The sequence below is a fragment of the Chelonia mydas genome, chromosome 3 (assembly GCF_015237465.2).
Source record: "Chelonia mydas isolate rCheMyd1 chromosome 3, rCheMyd1.pri.v2, whole genome shotgun sequence".
NCBI classification, from domain to species: domain Eukaryota; kingdom Metazoa; phylum Chordata; order Testudines; family Cheloniidae; genus Chelonia; species Chelonia mydas.
Genome location: NC_057851.1, coordinates 16,945,617 through 16,964,125, shown reverse-complemented (window position 1 = coordinate 16,964,125; position 18,509 = coordinate 16,945,617). Strand labels below are relative to the sequence as shown.

Sequence of the window (18,509 nt, the reverse complement as noted above, 5' to 3'; positions counted from 1 at the left end):
ATTTGTTCTCTTTGAAATTGGGCTGTGAGAAGCCATTTATTTTGTATTGGACTCTGACCACACAAGGAGTTACTTTAGCAAGCAGCTGGATTGTAAGCATTGGCCAATCTGTTTCTACCCCGACATGGCTAGAAAATAGACTAGCCATGTCGTAAACATTGTCTTAGCTAGACCAGCAGCACTCATGCTATAGTCTCTAATCCTCCAAAGCCCTTCCTGTTGATTCACAGAATTAAATGTGTTGAGAATCAAACTAGTCAGGGAAGGTAGGTGGATGCATATGAAGATTCATCTTAAAGTATTCTATAGAATGCAGGAGCAGAAGAATCCCTGAATTGGACAGTTTTGATTTTGCCCATGTAAAGGGGACACTGTCGGTTCAAAGTTTGGTTTAAAGGAAAACGCTTTAAAAACATCTAAAATCAGTACAAATATTTTTAGGATTTAAAAAAAAAATCCACTGGAAACTATTTTTTATACATAAACATTATTTCATTACCCCCATCCTCCCACCAGCTGGAGCTGGCCAATTTTTTTCATACACAAAATGTTTTCATTTTAAAAATGGCCTTTTTTTCCTCAATCAGAAATGTTCATGAGCATTTTTCATTTTCTTGGTTTGGTATTCACCCCCAAACCCATCCACTTTTTTTCCAATCAAATTTGAAAGCAAAAAATTGCCGTAGGTTGGTTTGGTTGTTTTGGGTTTTTTTTTTTGGTTTGTACCGTTTTTTTCCTCCTTTCCCTTTTTTTAATGCAAAAAGGGGAGGAAAGAAAAAAAGGGGGATGGATTTGGATGGAAAGTAAAATGAAAAATATAAAAACTGAAAATTTTAGAATAAAAAATTATTCCTTTTTGAACACTGCAGAAAGAAATTACTTGAAAATTTCAAAAATTTTGCCCCATTTCCTTCCCCCATTTTTCATCCAGCTCTATTTGCAATTCTATCTTCAACTCTAAGTTCTATTAGCTGTATCGTGCTAGTGCAAGAGAACTAGGAAGTGAAACTAACTAGGGTTTTTGTTGTTGTTTGCACTGTTATAGCCGTGTTGGTTTCAGGATATTAGAGAGACAAGGTTGGGTGGTAAGGTGATATCCTTTATTGGACCAACTTCTGTTGGTGAGAGAAACAAGCTTTTAAGCTTCACAGAGCTCTTCTTCAGATCTCCTTTTCACTGTCCAAGCTGAGAAAAAGGCAAAGAGTAAACACATGTTTAAAAATAAGTCAGATCAGTTGTTAAAAAGCTCATTTTTAAATACTCTAAAGTGTCTGCAATGCAGCTGACAGATTTCTTTTCAAAACGTGATTGTTAGGGAGAGGAAGTGCCCCTTTAAAATTGTTTGTTACCCTTTGAGAGCCCCGTAGCAGCACTGAGGTTTCACTGGTCACATCACACTGCAAATAAAAATCTGGATTAAGCAGCATAATAATAGTGAGAACAACAAAGCAGTCATTTAAATGGAATCCTTGTTTCTGGAGCCTTCATTAGTGATTCATACAACAGCCATTGAAAAGAGGCTACTATTTTCAGTCTGCCTAGAAATTACATATGAAAAATTAAACGTGGCTGCCGAAAAGAGCACTATTTCTCATTTCTTTTGAACATACTTTTGAGAGGCAATAAGATTAACACTTAATCCTGAGGCCTTTCAGCAATTCACTTTATCGTCATTCTCTATTTATGGGGCCGGAGGGAGAGGGATGGATGGATTTATTAGGACCGATTAAAAAGAATTATACATGTATCATTTGACTTGGAGGAAACATAACCATATAACATATTTGAAGTATTTAAAATATTTGATCTAAACACCCAGGAAGAAGAGGACTTATTTAGCGAAATAAAAGTGGCCTATCTAAACCTAGGAGTCATGGGATGAAATAAAAGATGCGAAAATTAAGTCTATCCAGAAAAGTTACCGGATGCTAGATTTATTCAGCTGTGGAATACTCTCTCAAGGGCAGTTCTCTGTTCTCCCAGCTTCATAATGTAAGTAGAAGGCCACATTCAATTACATTAAAAAGTGACAAATTCAAAACCGACACAAGGAAAATGCCCCACAGCACGTAACTAAACTGTACCAGTATGTCATCTACGCCAAAACCTGAGCAAGATTCAAAAAGAACCTGGACCTCTAGGTAGAGAACAAGAATACCCAGAGTTATGCTAGTTAATACTAACAAATTTTGGAAGAGATACTAATCCTTATGCTTCAGCCATTAAACCATTCTTGAATTATTGGGAATTCTGAGCTGTAATGTGGACGATAGATTATCCCAGCTCTGCCTAATGGGAGGTTACCTGCATCTTCCTCTGAAGCATTTATTACTGGCCACTGTCAGAGACAGGAAATCAAACTAGATGGACCTCACGTTGGGCAATTCCTGTCATAAGAGATTTGCTTGGCCCATTGAAAACTAGACTGGAGAAAATTAGCATAAACTATCCAATAGGAACAATCCTGTGTTGTACATTTTGATTATGTGACTCAGTAGGCTATTTGCACATCTGTTTTTTCTTGTTCTGGAATAATTGTGCAGGGGTCATGGGGTTTGTGAAAATAAATCACTGCGAATAAAAATCTGGATTAAGTGACAATAAAATGAACTGAGCAGAGCAGCAAAGCAGTCACTTAAACTGAAACCTCACTTCTAGAGCTGTCAAGTGATTTGTACAACAGGCATGTGTGCGGCTGTTATTGATGGAAGCATTGCAGTGAAGCAGTGGCCTCTTCTGCTGCAGGGTTGTGTTCAAGATGAACATAATTTGAATCAGAACCAGCAAAAAAGGAAACTCTGGCATCTCAGAAACTTACATTAAAGAGTGTGTGATCTCAAACCCAGCCAAATGCTTCACAGAACAGCCCCAGCTGCTACTGCCAAAGGCGCTGCCTGTCTGTACATTTTTGTCCCCGGGACGCTAGCTGTTTGCCAGTTTGTGTGGGAGGCAAGGGTACAGGGAAGGCTGAAAAATTATTTTTTAAAACCAAACAGCCCAACTGAGTGAAGAACTAAACATATGGCTCCAGCACTGCACGTGCGGGAACCAGTCATAAGATGGGAGATACATGACTTTCTGGAGATTTTAAATTCAAAGTGGGATAAGGTGCTAGGCACTCTAGCTGGGATTCCGGAGGGGCCCAAGAGCATTAGGCACCCAGCTCTCTTATGCCTCTTTACGAATCCCAGCCTTAGTGTTCATTTTAGTTCCACCTTTGTCCCTGAGATGACAGGCACCTAGTCATACACATTGCTCACAGTGACCGAAAAATCCAGCCTGAGTGAGTACTTTAACAAACACCAACAACAGAACAGTCTTCCCGTCACAGCTACACTCATCTCCTTCTGGGGCTGTTGGCTTCTAAGGAGCACCTGACACTGCTAACTTAGAGGGTGGGGAAAGTGAATGGTTAATAACAAGGATAAACATTGCAACTGCTGCATCAGCCTTCTGCCTTTCACTCTGTCCCTGTCTGATCCAGTAACATTTCAACAAGCTTTAACATCACTAGTATTATGGGCATTGCATCATGCTTCCAGTCAATGTTTAGAAAGACTAAATAAAGACTGAATCTGAAAACAGCCAAGTCAGGGCTTTTGTCTCTTAAAAACGCCAGCTGAAACTTGACCCCAGGCCTAAAAGGAAAGATGTCTCATTGTTATCATTCCAGTTCCACATGGGCCACTGTCCGTTTGCCAAAATTGCCATGTTATAATTCAGCACAAGTTGCCATTTGTGCAGAATCTTCTGCCCGGCACATTAGCCTAGCATTTGAATTGGCTTTTCTCTGAAGTGGGGCTCGTCTACGTGATGGCAGTGCACAAGTTTGCACAACAGCGGGCAGCAGTGCTCTTCTTTGCAGCAATAAACTAAGGTGGCTGTCAGCTGCTGTGTCTGCCAGTTCTTTCGGAACAGTTGTTCTGCCAATGTTTACTGGGATCTATCACAAATGAAGTACAGTGCCATCATTCCTATTGTCAAAGGCTTGCAGCTTCCAGGATGAATTCATTACCTCTCTGCCCTTTATTCTTACTGAGGCAGAGTCTTCAATGAATCACTAGCAAGAGGAGGAAGTCATACTGTTCAGTAGGTCTGGCTCTTTGCCTGTGTGCCTCCCTCCTCTACCCACCCAGCTTATGGAAAGTGGTGCTGGTTTGATTAGCAGTCCGACTGGGAGTTAAAGCTTAAGTCTTTGAAGGAACAGGAGCGCTAGTGGGAAGGATAAAGGTCTGCACCCATTCCGCATGTAACGGTTGGGGCTGCTCAGTAATGGAGTACACTAAACCCTGCGGTGCCAGTGGTGTGCCATGTGTACTGCAACTCGGAGGCAAGCAGTGTAAGTGCATTAGGAGCTAGGCCGTGTAGGCACTAGCCCTGGTGGGTCCCAATAACCACTCAGACACATGGCTACATGAAAGGGTATTTTACTCGGGCTGGAAGGAAAGGGAAAGTTTGCAGATGTCCTATGTATAGAGACTTAAACGGTTACAGTTCACGTGAGCACTGAGGTAAATGTTTGGCCCCTGGGACAGTCCAATCAAGAGTCAGGGCTCTTCAGGCCTACTGCCTGGGATGCCCTCTGTAGACCAATTTCTATTCAAGCAAATAGAAGCTTGCAAGTGTCATAAGTTTCATTTCAGTAGCCAATGTCAGGTGCCCCAGAGGGATGAACAGAACAGGTAATCATCAAGTGACCCATCCCCTGTTGCCCATTCCCACCTTCTGGCAAACAGAGGCTAGGGACACCATCCCTGACCATCCTGGCAAATAGCCATTGATGGACCTATCCTCCATAAATTTATCTAGTTCTTTTTTGAACCCTGTTATAGTCTTGGCCTTTACAACATCCTCTGGCAAAGAGTTCCCCAGGTTGACTGTTTTGTGTGAAGAAATACTTCCTTTTGTTTGTTTTAAACCTGCTGCCTATTAATTTCATTTGGTGACCCCTAGTTCTTGTGGTCTGAGAAGGAGTAAATAACACTTCCTTCTTTACTTTTTCCACCCCAGTCATGATTTTATAGACCTCAATCATATCCCCCCTTAGTCATCTTTTTTCCAAGCTGAACAGTCCCAGTCTTATTAATCTCTCCTCATACCGAAGGCGTTCCATTGTTGTCCTTTTCTGAACCTTTTCCAATTCCAATATTTCTTTTCTGAGATGTGGGAGCCACATCTGCACGCAATATTCAAGATGTGGGTGTACCATAGATTTATATAGAGGCAATATGATATTTTCTGTCTTATTATCTATCCCTCTTGTAATGATTCCCAACATTCTGTTTGCTTTTTTGACTGCCGCTGCACATTGAGTGGATGCTTTCAGAGAGCTATCCACAACGACTCTCTTTCTTGAGTGGTAACAGTTAATTTAGACCCCCATCATTTTATATGTATAGTTGGAATTATGTTTTCTAATGTGCATTGCTTTGCATTTATCAACATTGAATTTCATCTGCCATTTTGTTGCCCAGTCACCCAGTTTTGAGAGAGCCCTTTGTAACTCTTCACAGTCTGCCTGGGACTTAACTATCTTGAGTAGTTTTGTATCAGCTGTGAATTTTAACACCTCACTGTTTACCCCTTTTTCCAGATCATTTACGCATATGTTGAACAGTACTAGTCCCAGTACAGACCCCTGGGGACACCAGCATTTACCTCTCTCCATTCTGAAAACTGACCATTTATTCCTACCCTTTGTTTACTATCTTTTAACCAGTTGCCAATCCCTCAATTCTAAGCCAGGTTCAGTTAGTGTTTCTCCTTGCGGCCACTCTGCACTAGCTCACTGCATGGGCAGCAGGTATAATAGGCATGGGGAGGCTAAGGCGCCCCAAACAGGATCCGGCGCACCTCCCTTTGGAGGTGCACCACTGGCCTGCTGCCTTTGGAGCGCTACCAAAAGGGGGCCAGGGCCGTGGCCCCGCCCACACTCCACCCCGAGGCCCCACTCCAGTGTCCTGCTCTTCCCCCGGGGCCCCTCGGTGGAGGGGGAAGAAAGACCCATGGGCCAGAGTAATATTCCTTTGCCTACTGTTACCTGAGCTCTACCATGTGTGGCCCCCCCCTTCCCGGCTCTTGCGTTTGGGGGCTCATGCTGCTCCTCTTCCCATCCCCGGTCTGCTTCTTCCCCCAAGCCCCGCCTCGCCCGCTGCGCGTGCTTCTGTCTCTTTGCCCCACCCACCTGTCGCACCTCTTCACCCCCTCCCCGGCATCCCCACCCCACCTGCTGCTCATGCCTCTTCACCCCCTGGCAGGGGGCCCCCTCGGGGGAGGGGTGTGGAGAGAGGTTCGAGTGGCAGGGGGCTCCTTGTGGGAGAGGGCAGAGAGGTGCGGGCGGCAGGTGGGGGGGGCCTTGAGGGAGGGGGAGAAGAGGCACAAGTAGTGGACACAGGGGCCTCTGGGGAGGGGGCGAAGAGGTGTGAGTGGTGGGTGGGGGAGGGCGGCGGGCGTGGGGCTGGGGGGGCGGAACATGGCCGGGGCCTCGGGGGGAGGAGGCTGAGTGGGGGTGGGCATCAGGACGGAGCAGGGGATGGAGCCATAGTCCGGGCGCGGGTGGCCCCCCCGGTGCTCAGGCTTAGCCTCCCCAAATGCAGAAGTCATGTGCCACCCATGGCTCCCAGCCAAGCCACTGCTGCTCCTCCGTTAGTCCCAAAGAGACCTGCACCAGCTGGCACTCACTCCCTGTCACATGTGGCTGTGCATACGGTTCCCGGGGCATCTTTTCTGTTTTCAGCTTCCCTGCGGCTCCTGACTTACCATGCAGCCTCTGCATCCAGCTTCGCTGTTGCTCCTTGCTAGCTATGTGACTGCTGCTTTCAAAACAGTGCCCAGCTACTTACTGGTGCAGGACCTTTCCCCTTACTTGGCCAGGAGGGGAGGCTGATGGGAGTTATAGTCCCTGCTTAGCAGACCCAGCACACTCATAAGGCTGGTACAACAGCATATCGGGTCCCATGGAGGCAGGCTCGTGGGGGGCACTGCGGTTCTCAACTCGGTGATGCAAGTGTTGTGGCCTTTATTTTTAAAAAAGAGGCGGAAAAGCAGGTGACAGGAAAGGGAATCAGGGTGCCAAGCAAACAGCAGACCTGTGGATGGAGAGGGAGCCAGCACTGAGGGCACAAAGGAAGACAGGAAAGGGCTTGACTGGAGGCCTGCAGCAGAGAGCCTTGTACAAGCCCATTATGTAAAGAGGCGGGAATTTGAATTTTCTGCTCCAGTCTCATCTTTTTGTTTTGTTTGTTTGTTTAAAAGAAGTTTCTTACAAAAACAAAAACAACCTTTCTGTCTCTGGGGCTCAGAGTTAATCATAGAATCATAGAATATCAGGGTTGGAAGGGACCCCAGAAGGTCATCTAGTCCAACCCCCTGCTCAAAGCAGGACCAAGTCCCAGTTAAATCATCCCAGCCAGGGCTTTGTCAAGCCTGACCTTAAAAACCTCTAAGGAAGGAGATTCTACCACCTCCCTAGGTAACGCATTCCAGTGTTTCACCACCCTCTTAGTGAAAAAGTTTTTCCTAATATCCAATCTAAACCTCCCCCATTGCAACTTGAGACCATTACTCCTCGTTCTGTCATCTGCTACCATTGAGAACAGTCTAGAGCCATCCTCTTTGGAACCCCCTTTCAGGTAGTTGAAAGCAGCTATCAAATCCCCCCTCATTCTTCTCTTCTGCAGACTAAACAATCCCAGCTCCCTCAGCCTCTCCTCATAAGTCATGTGCTCTAGACCCCTAATCATTTTTGTTGCCCTTCGCTGGACTCTTTCCAATTTATCCACATCCTTCTTGTAGTGTGGGGCCCAAAACTGGACACAGTACTCCAGATGAGGCCTCACCAGTGTCGAATAGAGGGGAACGATCACGTCCCTCGATCTGCTCGCTATGCCCCTACTTATACATCCCAAAATGCCATTGGCCTTCTTGGCAACAAGGGCACACTGCTGACTCATATCCATCTTCTCGTCCACTGTCACCCCTAGGTCCTTTTCCGCAGAACTGCTGCCTAGCCATTCGGTCCCTAGTCTGTAGCGGTGCATTGGGTTCTTCCGTCCTAAGTGCAGGACCCTGCACTTATCCTTATTGAACCTCATCAGATTTCTTTTGGCCCAATCCTCCAATTTGTCTAGGTCCTTCTGTATCCTATCCCTCCCCTCCAGCGTATCTACCACTCCTCCCAGTTTAGTATCATCCGCAAATTTGCTGAGAGTGCAATCCACACCATCCTCCAGATCATTTATGAAGATATTGAACAAAACCGGCCCCAGGACCGACCCCTGGGGCACTCCACTTGACACCGGCTGCCAACTAGACATGGAGCCATTGATCACTACCCGTTGAGCCCGACAATCTAGCCAGCTTTCTACCCACCTTATAGTGCATTCATCCAGCCCATACTTCCTTAACTTGCTGACAAGAATGCTGTGGGAGACCGTGTCAAAAGCTTTGCTAAAGTCAAGAAACAATACATCCACTGCTTTCCCTTCATCCACAGAACCAGTAATCTCATCATAAAAGGCGATTAGATTAGTCAGGCATGACCTTCCCTTGGTGAATCCATGCTGACTGTTCCTGATCACTTTCCTCTCCTCTAAGTGCTTCAGGATTGATTCTTTGAGGACCTGCTCCATGATTTTTCCAGGGACTGAGGTGAGGCTGACTGGCCTGTAGTTCCCAGGATCCTCCTTCTTCCCTTTTTTAAAGATGGGCACTACATTAGCCTTTTTCCAGTCATCCGGGACTTCCCCCGTTCGCCACGAGTTTTCAAAGATAATGGCCAAGGGCTCTGCAATCACAGCCGCCAATTCCTTCAGCACTCTCGGATGCAATTCGTCCGGCCCCATGGACTTGTGCACGTCCAGCTTTTCTAAATAGTCCCTAACCACCTCTATCTCTACAGAGGGCTGGCCATCTCTTCCCCATTTTGTGATGCCCAGCGCAGCAGTCTGGGAGCTGACCTTGTTAGTGAAAACAGAGGCAAAAAAAGCATTGAGTACATTAGCTTTTTCCACATCCTCTGTCACTAGGTTGCCTCCCTCATTCAGTAAGGGGCCCACACTTTCCTTGGCTTTCTTCTTGTTGCCAACATACCTGAAGAAACCCTTCTTGTTACTCTTGACATCTCTTGCTAGCTGCAGCTCCAGGTGCGATTTGGCCCTCCTGATATCTTTCCTACATGCCCGAGCAATATTTTTATACTCTTCCCTGGTCATATGTCCAACCTTCCACTTCTTGTAAGCTTCTTTTTTATGTTTAAGATCCGCTAGGATTTCACCATTAAGCCAAGCTGGTCGCCTGCCATATTTACTATTCTTTCGACTCATCGGGATGGTTTGTCCCTGTAACTTCAACAGGGATTCCTTGAAATACAGCCAGCCAGTTCCAGATGCCTTCTTTAAAGTGCAATATAAATAAATAGTTATAATAAATAGCAGCACTGTTATTAACCCATTTCCGTCCCTGTAGCGGACATATGGCGTAGCAGAAACAGCTGATCCCATCACTATGGTTAGCATTATGGTGCGCTCACACAGAGGGCCTATAAGGACATGGCACTTCGTATGTGATGAAATATAACACCATGGACTGGGGGCAGGTAAGGTGGCTTAATGGCCACATAATGTGCTGCTGTGGTGAGTGCTGAGGTCTATAACAAAGGGAGCAATTCATATGTTTTTCAGCCAGCCAACCAGCTGATTGGTACAATGTATGATCTGTGGGGGGAGGGGCACATGGGGGGAATAAAGAGGAACATTTGGGGAGTTGCCAGGGAAACAACGTAAAATGTAGGAGATAGATATTGGAAGCTTGTGCCTGAGCCCTTGGTATTTGCAGTCGAGGCTTCATGTTGTAGTTAACTCTTCTCCAGCCAACCTGGTTGTGGTTCCCATGGGAGCCTCTCAACACTTCTCCTTAACTGAGCACAATGGGCGCTGCTGACCCCTCCAAAAACGGTATACGCATCCCCAATGACTGAAGCCACTGCTTCTGCAGAACTCCCATGCTACCAACTCGCCACACGTTGTGAGGCACACAAGTGAAAAACCAAGCCTCAGACTGAGCAATGCAGAAAGCTACTTCTAGGCAACCGCTGCAGTATCAAGAATTGGCCCCTGATTCAGCAAGGTGCTTAAGTATGTGCCTCACTTTAAGCATGTGAGTAGTCTCATTGACTTCAGTTGGACTCTCCACCGGCTTAAGTATTTTGCTGAATTGGGACCTATAGCAGGAAGGTGCTTTTCCCTTTTAAGGTTTGAAAAGAAAACATCTTGTGCTCTGTCCAGAGTCTTATCCGTGGTCAGAGCTACTGCTGGGTATTATTTGAATTTAATTTACGGAAAATATATCCTAGTGTTGGAAGAAAGTATCCTTCGTTGAAGTGCCTGTGAGGGGCATGAATAATGGCTCTGGCAGAAGGATAATTTTTAGTAAAGAATCTTTAGCTTGAATATCAACTACCCATGGCTGAAGATTATACTGGTCTATGGCCAACACAGCAATATCTGCACTTGAAGCGACAGCATGAGTACAGTAGTTGTACTACTCTAATGGAACCCTTCTTGAAAGGTATTTCCTAAGATTCATTTCCTTAGGATTGGAAAAGCTCCTAGGAAGTTAAGAGGAAATCTGTTATCTAAGGCTAGTTCCTTTCTGTGAGTGAACTATAATCCATTTAACAACAGCTTTAGCTGTATCTTTGCATTTCAATAAGCCTTAGTTTTAGAGGAATTTTGTTCTGTTCAGAAATTTTAAATCCAGCTATTGTTCTTTAAAGGTTGCAATATTGTGAGATACAATGGAAATATGGAAGTTTGCATTATTATCTGGAGTATGAAAACATTTTTGGGAAACAGAATATTAACTGTGATTTGAGAGTGAAAAATTCATTTAATGCTCAGGATATCTTTTTCAAAGGCACCAGCTGAGTACACATTCTCCTAGGACTTCATATTCATAAGAAGCCTTCAGAAATCTTAGATAAAAGAAAATGCAATAACCCCTCACCCCATATACATATATGGAAATAACTGGAGATTACTTTTAAATAAAATTTCAAAGAGATTCTGGCACCCATCTTCTGTGCGTTTCTTGACATAAACAGGATTGTCCCCGACAGCAACAACACATCTGTCTTGAAGATTTAGTGAAATTAATCTCAATACTTTACTTATTTTCTTGTATAAACTACATGTCACCACTTCTAGGCACGTGTATGTTGAACATAAAACACAACTCACTGTCACAGTATCAACTCCGGATGCCTATATTAGTGGACATATTAGAAATGTCTGTGATAGAGCTGGCAAAAGGATTTTAAAAAACCCACATATTAATGTAAATTTAAATTCAGATCCACCAACTCAAGGAAACTCCGGCTAGAACAGGATTTGAAACATGCCCTGAAGGATAACCACTACAGGCTGGATCAAACCAATAGAGAAAGTGAATTCCAGAGTATGTGCGAAGCATGATGTCTCGAATAAGTTTTACATTCGGTTCTATCTTGTTTTTATTCACATGAGGGAGGGGCTAGAAGGTATTCATTTTTCAAAGAATGTTTATGGGGGGAAAATGTGTTCTTGTTTTCAATGAAATTATTTTTAAACATTTTGTTTAAATACCTGTTGGGGTATTTTATGTGTTGCCTATTAATGCAATAATAATACTTTGCACTTCTTTAGCGTGTCACAACCATTTAATAAGCCTAACTAAACCCATGTGATGGGGAACTACCCCATTTTAGTTAAACTGAAGCAGAAAAAAGTTAAGTGACTTATCCAATGGGACACACTGAATCAGTGACAGCCCTGGGAATGGATTCTGGGAGTCCTGACTAGTCCCATTCTTTCAGCCTGTGGATAACAGTGCCTTTTGTTTTTCACATGGGCTGCAGTTCTAGGTGATGAGTTAGATGACAAATAACTTTGAATTTTTTAGTGTAATAGCTGCAGCAGTTACTGCTATAGCTATATTTATTTCAGATACTATTTGTGTACAGTACATTGGCAGCTGTGCTGTGTAAAAGCTGAAACACTTTATAAAAGATGTCAAAGAAGGAACAAGACAATCTCCTTTTAAAATTGTCTTCATTATTGATATTTAAGGTCTCATGGCTGCATCTCCTGATTTATAAAGTTAAGTTTAAGATGTTTGGACCTTTGTTACATTCAGTCTTAGTTGAGAAGAGGATTATGGATTTATATGATTTCCTGCATTCAGGACAATTAATCACCAGTTCTATAAATCCAAGGGTTTAATACTTTTGAAATTTCCAGTCAATTTATTCCAAATCTCTGTATACTTATACAGAGCTATTCATTTTTATTTTGCCACAATGCTCTAATTGTACTGTTAATAGCTGCAGAATGGCTGAATTGTATTGATTGTGTCTGATTTAAGGTGTTGCTCCTGCAAAACGTTGCATACAGGTAGATCCCAGTGCCTGCACAGAGCCCCATTGACTTTAGGGATCTGTCCATGCAATGCCTAGCAGGGTGGAGGTTGTTAGATTGTAAAGTGGAGGAAACTAGAACTTCTTCTGTGTTTGAAAGCACCAAGCACACTGCGGTCACTCAGAAACAACATAAATATGTGAATGTGACATTATTCAATGAAGTATATAACTAATTAATATGGTATATGTTTAGCCACAGGACCAACTCCTACTGTTGTGTAAGACATGTAAATGATCTGAAACATCCTTCCCCAGTGAGAAGGGTATTTCTTGCATCACTCAACCCTCCCTTATAACATCCCCAGGCTACTGTGATGTTTGGATCTGGCTCAGAACTTCATGGCTTAGGACCTCTGTACTACTGACAACTTTTATAAGATACCGTACCTGACTGCAGCACGCTTCTCACATGCACCCAGTGTTGAGGTAATGAATCGCTCACATTTGTTATAGATTAGATGAATAATTCATCTGACTTTTTGGTTAAACAACTTTGGAGGTGTCCAAGGAATCAATGCTCACTAGTGCACTTTGATTCCTTTTTGCACAGCAGGTGTTCTTCTGATAGAGCAGTATGTTCTTTACTAGATTAAAGTATTTAATTTTATAGGTAGAAATCCTGGAACCTTGTTTACAGAGAAGCTTGCAATCCTCTTTTGTCCATACCTAATCAAGCTGGGTTGACGCTTAAGATCTCCACCTGCACACAGTTTTTATATGCAACAATAGATGAAAGCCCACAGGAACACACTCTTACATATTTTCTTTATAGTCAATTCTTAAACTGATAATAGTGTAGTAATAGGATTGTGTTTAGACTTTAACTATATATATGCCATGAACACTAAAACTGATTTGTTAACGACAATGTATTTTAAATTGCTGTATTGTTTGCAAGTGAACAAAGAATCATTTCCTATTTGAAGGAGAAAGTCTAGTAAGTTTCCTGACAACATTAAGCAATGAACTTGACTAATTCTAAATCCTTATTAATTTAACATAACCCCACTAGTAGAGACACACAAATGTGGTGGCCATTGGTGTACCCCAACAAACTTTTCAAGGCTTTTATAGAAGAGTAAAGACAGGGTAGAAGGCAAGGGGCAAACTGTGGGTGGGGAAGGCGGTAATACTCTTGTAGTAGATGTTCCAAATCTTGATCACACATGATCACTGGGTTCAGCTTCCACTCAGTGAGATCTAAATATATTGTGAGGTTTGCTAGGATTCTCAGGTGTGGTTTCCCTGCAGTGCTGCTTGGATGGCCTACTGCACTTTTAGGTCTTGGCTCCCCCTTGAAATGATGCAGATGCCTTGCTGGGCTCAGTACCTTTTTGGTCCAAGAGGAAAAAAAACGTGGTATCTCCCAGGCCCACCTACTCACAGTGTCAAAATTTGAGGCTGCCATTAGTAAGTGGTACAGATCTTCATAATATGATTGCTCCTTTCCTTTCTTACATGCTTTGAGGAGCAGGGAAACAGTTAATAAAATTGACATTTAAAGAATCCTCGTTACACACCTGAATTAATCCCTCATTGAGATGAATATGGTATTCCACACCTCTTAAAGGTATAATATGGTCTTAGATTCCCTGCTAGTTCAGGCATAGTTGTATGAGTTACATTTTCAAGGTCACGTCAGCAGGCACATGGACTAAGAGAGCTACAAGACAAATTTCTGTGCTCCATTCTAATTTGAAAACAACTAGAAAAAGTTTCCAAATTTTGCATGTGAATATGTGTTATGTGTAGGAGTAATAAAACAATCCAAACCACAAAACACTACCATAAGTGTCTGAAAAATTTCTTCTCAACATACTTAGTTATCATCTGCTAACATTGTTGTGGCATCACAATAAAAGTGTCACATATGGTTCAAAGGGCTGATTTTGGGATAGGAGTGAAATAGTAGATGTCTCAGACTCACTGTTTACATGCCAATCCTAGAAACATTTGTACCTGCTTTCCAGAAACAGTATAACTATACAAGTGCTAGTACAGATGCAAATGCTAGCATGAAAAGGGCTCAAGTTTTCATGACATGATAAATATGCCCAAACCCTGTTACGCTGGTGCTTATACCATTACCAGCACTGTTGGAAAAGAGGTATAAAATCTTCTTGTGTAGATAAGACAATTTGTCCTCAGAGTTTCTGAATAAAAACTGTGAGGAGTTCAGGATCTGACCACCAGTTTGTTTTTTTTGCCTCCAATAAAGAAAAAAAAAGGCAGAAATGTCTACTTATTTTTTATTATGAGTTCTCCTGTAGTCTAAAACCATAAACAAATCAGAGGCAAGATGGTAAGGAAGCCCTTTTTCTGAACCTTGTAGAAAGCCAGATGTCCAGCCACAGACACAAAGGCCTGGGCTATGATTTCTAGCCAAAAAAAAACCCCTTGAGAACACATATTGCTGAGTAGAAGAGTGCTAGTTTCCAAACTTGGCACAAAGAGGGCCAAATAAATAAGAGTCAAGATTTATCGAGAGATGAACCCAACAGAATTGTATAAGATCTAGTTACAAGAAAAACTCAACAGATATATCAATTGTAATATACAGACAGTTACGTAAAGGCTCCCGTCCCGTGTGACAATGATTTTAAAACTGTCCAACTATAACAGCTACTATCATCTTAATTCAAAATCACGTTTTACTGGTTGACTGTTCTGAAGAGCTGCTGGTGTCTAGACTTTTAGAAGAATGTTCTCTTAAGACTTCCAAAGAACTAGTGATATCCAGACTTTCTGAAGAAATGGGTCTATATCCTTCTGTAGAACTGATGATATCCAAAGTTTTGGAAGAATGGGTGCTATAGCCTTTTGAACTGGCATCTCTTATGATTATCTCCTGCATGGATCCGAATGTTAATGGAACAAAGCCTTCACTGTCAGTTGTGAGAACAATCCAGGTTGAACCTATGAGGACATTAAAATATCTATTTATTAACAATACTTCTTTTTTTGCAACTCAGTATATTTTAGGCATAAATAATATTACCCAATACTGACCCTTTTATGCAACACAAAATCTGAAAATTGAATTTTACAAGAAATGAATGTGTACTGTTTTTTCTAGCTAACCCTAGAGGTGAGATAAACTGGATTTTCTCTGAAAGAAAATGCATGTATTGTTGTGTAATATGCTGTTGACTGAAAATTAGACAACAGCTGTGAAAAAGCCAGTTCTCTCAGGCCAACTTTCCCACCAGAAGCCAAAGCTACAACACATATATCTTGACACAACTTTAGATTAGGCATCGGGAATGAAATTCTGAACAACAAGATCCAGATGTGCCTTTTTCTTCTTTTCTGGTCTCCTGTTCAAATTAAATATTCATAGGTCAAGTCAACAGAATATTTAAAACAAGATAAAGCAATACGTAAACCAGTACTCAGTCTCTTACAAGTTATAAATAGTTATACATTTAGTGCCAACAGAGCTAAATAAGATCAACTACCTATTATACTCTTGACATTTGAGTTAATATTTTAAGTAAAACCCAACTCAACTCCCAATTTGGCATAAAAGCCCCATCCTGGATACCAGGCTAGCCTTCTGGTCTCTCTGAGTGCAGCCCCTCTGATGTCAGGCCTTTTGCATTTATCTGTCCCTGGGTGGAATTCTGCAATTCTCGCACTCTTACACCAGGACATGAGCTATAGGGTATCAGCTGTACACAACTGTGTATCAACTGTGGGTACCAAGCAGGTCTGACTGGGTTTGGCACCTATATTTCTTCCCTTGGGCGTGTCTCTGCAGAGAAAGGCAACAAAAAATGATTAAGGGTATGGAACAGCTTCCATTTGAACAGAGGTTAAAAGGACTGGGGCTGTTCAGCTTAGAAAGGAGACAACTAAGGGGGGATATGATAGAGGTCTATGAATATCATAAATGGTGTGGAGAAAGTGCATTAAGGAAGTGTTGTTTATCCCTTCACGTAACACAAGATTCAGAGGTCGCCCAATGAAATTACTAGGCAGGTTTAAAACAAACATAAGGAAGTACTACTTTGCACAACGCATAGTCAACCTGTGGAACTCATTTATTGTTGAGGGAATTCTGTGTCAAAAACTTAAAAATTCTCTACCAAAAAAATTTAAAAAATCTGCAAAATTCTGCATATTTTATTTGTCAAAATAACACTACATAATCACACCAGTTTCAATTATTTTGGTAATTTATTTCAAAATACTTGCCAGCAACTATGTCAGTAACAATACAGACAACAAAAAAAATCCCCACAGGAGTAGAGAGTTAAAGAAACCCCTATGACAACCAAGTTCCTGTTTCTCTGCCCCCTCCTCCCCAGAGCCCAGCAGGGGGGGCCAGACACCCACACTCCCTTCCCCTACAGCCCAGCTGTGGGACGCCCGCCCCCCAGCCAGACACCTGTGCCCCCCCACCCCCCGCAGCCCAGATGCAGGGCACCCCCCCAGCCCAAACACTCTCAACCCCTCTATCCCGGAGTGCAACTGCAGGGCACCGCCCCAGGCCAGACACTGGCACCCCTTACCCCCCAGAAATCCAGAGAGAGAAACAGACTGATGCTGGGTCCTGGGCTTGTACTACGTTTCCTGCACGCTGCCTCCTTCCTCCAGGGCATGCCAGGTACTGCAGCTGCTGGGAACTCTCCAGCTCCTCCTCCTCCTCCCTTCAGCAGTGTCTTTGGGCTTGTCTACACTTACATTTTATAGCGCTCTAACTTGCTGGCTCAGGGGGGTGAAAAATCAGACATAGCCTTCTATTTACGAGCCAGGCTCTGCTGGGTCCAGCGGCCCCTAGTGGCAGCCAGCAGCTCTGCAGCACATTTCTATGAGGGGCAAAAAGGAAATTCTGCGCAGAACATTAATTCTGCACAAATTGCGCAGTGGTGCAGAATTCCCCCAGGAGTAACTCACTCCAAGGGGATGTTGTGAAAGCCAAAAGTATGACTGGGTTAAAAAAAAACCAATGAGATAGTTTTAGAAGGGAAAAATTCTTCAAATCCCAAATCTCTGGGCCTGTTGCTATTTCATGTAATATTCTTATTAGTGTTACACTACATACATGCTTTCAAACTGTAAAAATGTTACTGGATCAGAGGTGTACACTTCTGCTAATTTTCACATCCAGTAAGCAAGTCTTTTCATATTTCATCTCATCACTTTTGCCATCACAAAATAAAACTGATTTGAAAAAAAAAGTTAGTCCAGTAAGCACATTTCCCAGCTGCTCCATTTACTTCTATTATGTAACACATTACAAGAAATGTCACAAAAAGATTACAGTTTAAAAGCACATGAACTTTAATCTTATGCTTAATGCCTCATTTGAACCTCACTTTACGATTCAGGCATTTGAAAAAACTATTACTAGTCTGAGTAATATAGCCAGTAATATTGCTTATGTTCATTTAAAAAAATGACAAAAACCATGATTTTTTTCTACTGAAAAAAAGAACTTTTATCAAAAAGGCATGATTAGTTATATTGTCTAGACATAAAATAGAGGCCCTAGTCACTGGTGGTCATCAAAGATTCCAGGGGCCTCCTTGTAAAAGAAGTTACGTTAATCTCACTATCCTGGACAAATTTCAGTTTAGGTAATTAGATGCTGCATTTCCAAAATTTGTCTGCTTTTCCCTAGTGGACTTGCCATAAACGTCTGTGTGCGCCACTGTGTGCTGTTCAATAATCACCATGTTTCACCAGAGAGATGGCTGCATCTCAGTGATGGCTGAAGAAATAACCTGTTATAGAGTATAAAGGGGTTTTTTTTAATCTCTCAGTATTCAAGGTACCTTTAAATACAAAATTGTGTTAATAATCTTTCCTAGAATGTAGGCACTGGTGAATGATGCACAATGATTTTATCTAGTCATAGGAATATAAAATATATCTGAACTCTAACCACCATGTACTGAAAAATCAGTACTCCTGAAAGTATGAAGCCGTAACCTCCATCTTTAACAGCTGTGAACAGCAACATGCCAATGGACTTTTCCTGCAGGTGTTAAACTCTAGTTGTTGGAAAATACTGTACAGAAAATTTCCATCAGAGAAACATTTCATATCT

General features: G+C 42.5%; 1 protein-coding gene across 5 annotated transcripts in view; it reads right to left on the bottom strand.

Annotated features, from left to right (window-relative positions):
* Positions 1-13,164: 13,164 nt before the first annotated feature.
* The window catches only part of LOC102937504 (WD repeat and coiled-coil-containing protein), a 29,261-nt gene continuing 23,916 nt past the window's right edge, over positions 13,165-18,509 (bottom strand). For 3 of the 5 annotated variants that reach the window (XM_043542195.1, XM_037893963.2, XM_037893964.2), the window contains one exon: positions 13,165-15,370. In XM_043542195.1, coding sequence (XP_043398130.1) covers positions 15,099-15,370 — 272 coding nt within the window. In that variant the 3' untranslated portion in view covers positions 13,165-15,098. Of the gene's footprint in view, positions 15,371-16,373; positions 18,184-18,509 lie in introns of those variants that run through there. The other 2 variants (XR_006289344.1, XM_037893965.2) reach the window with 2 other exon arrangements.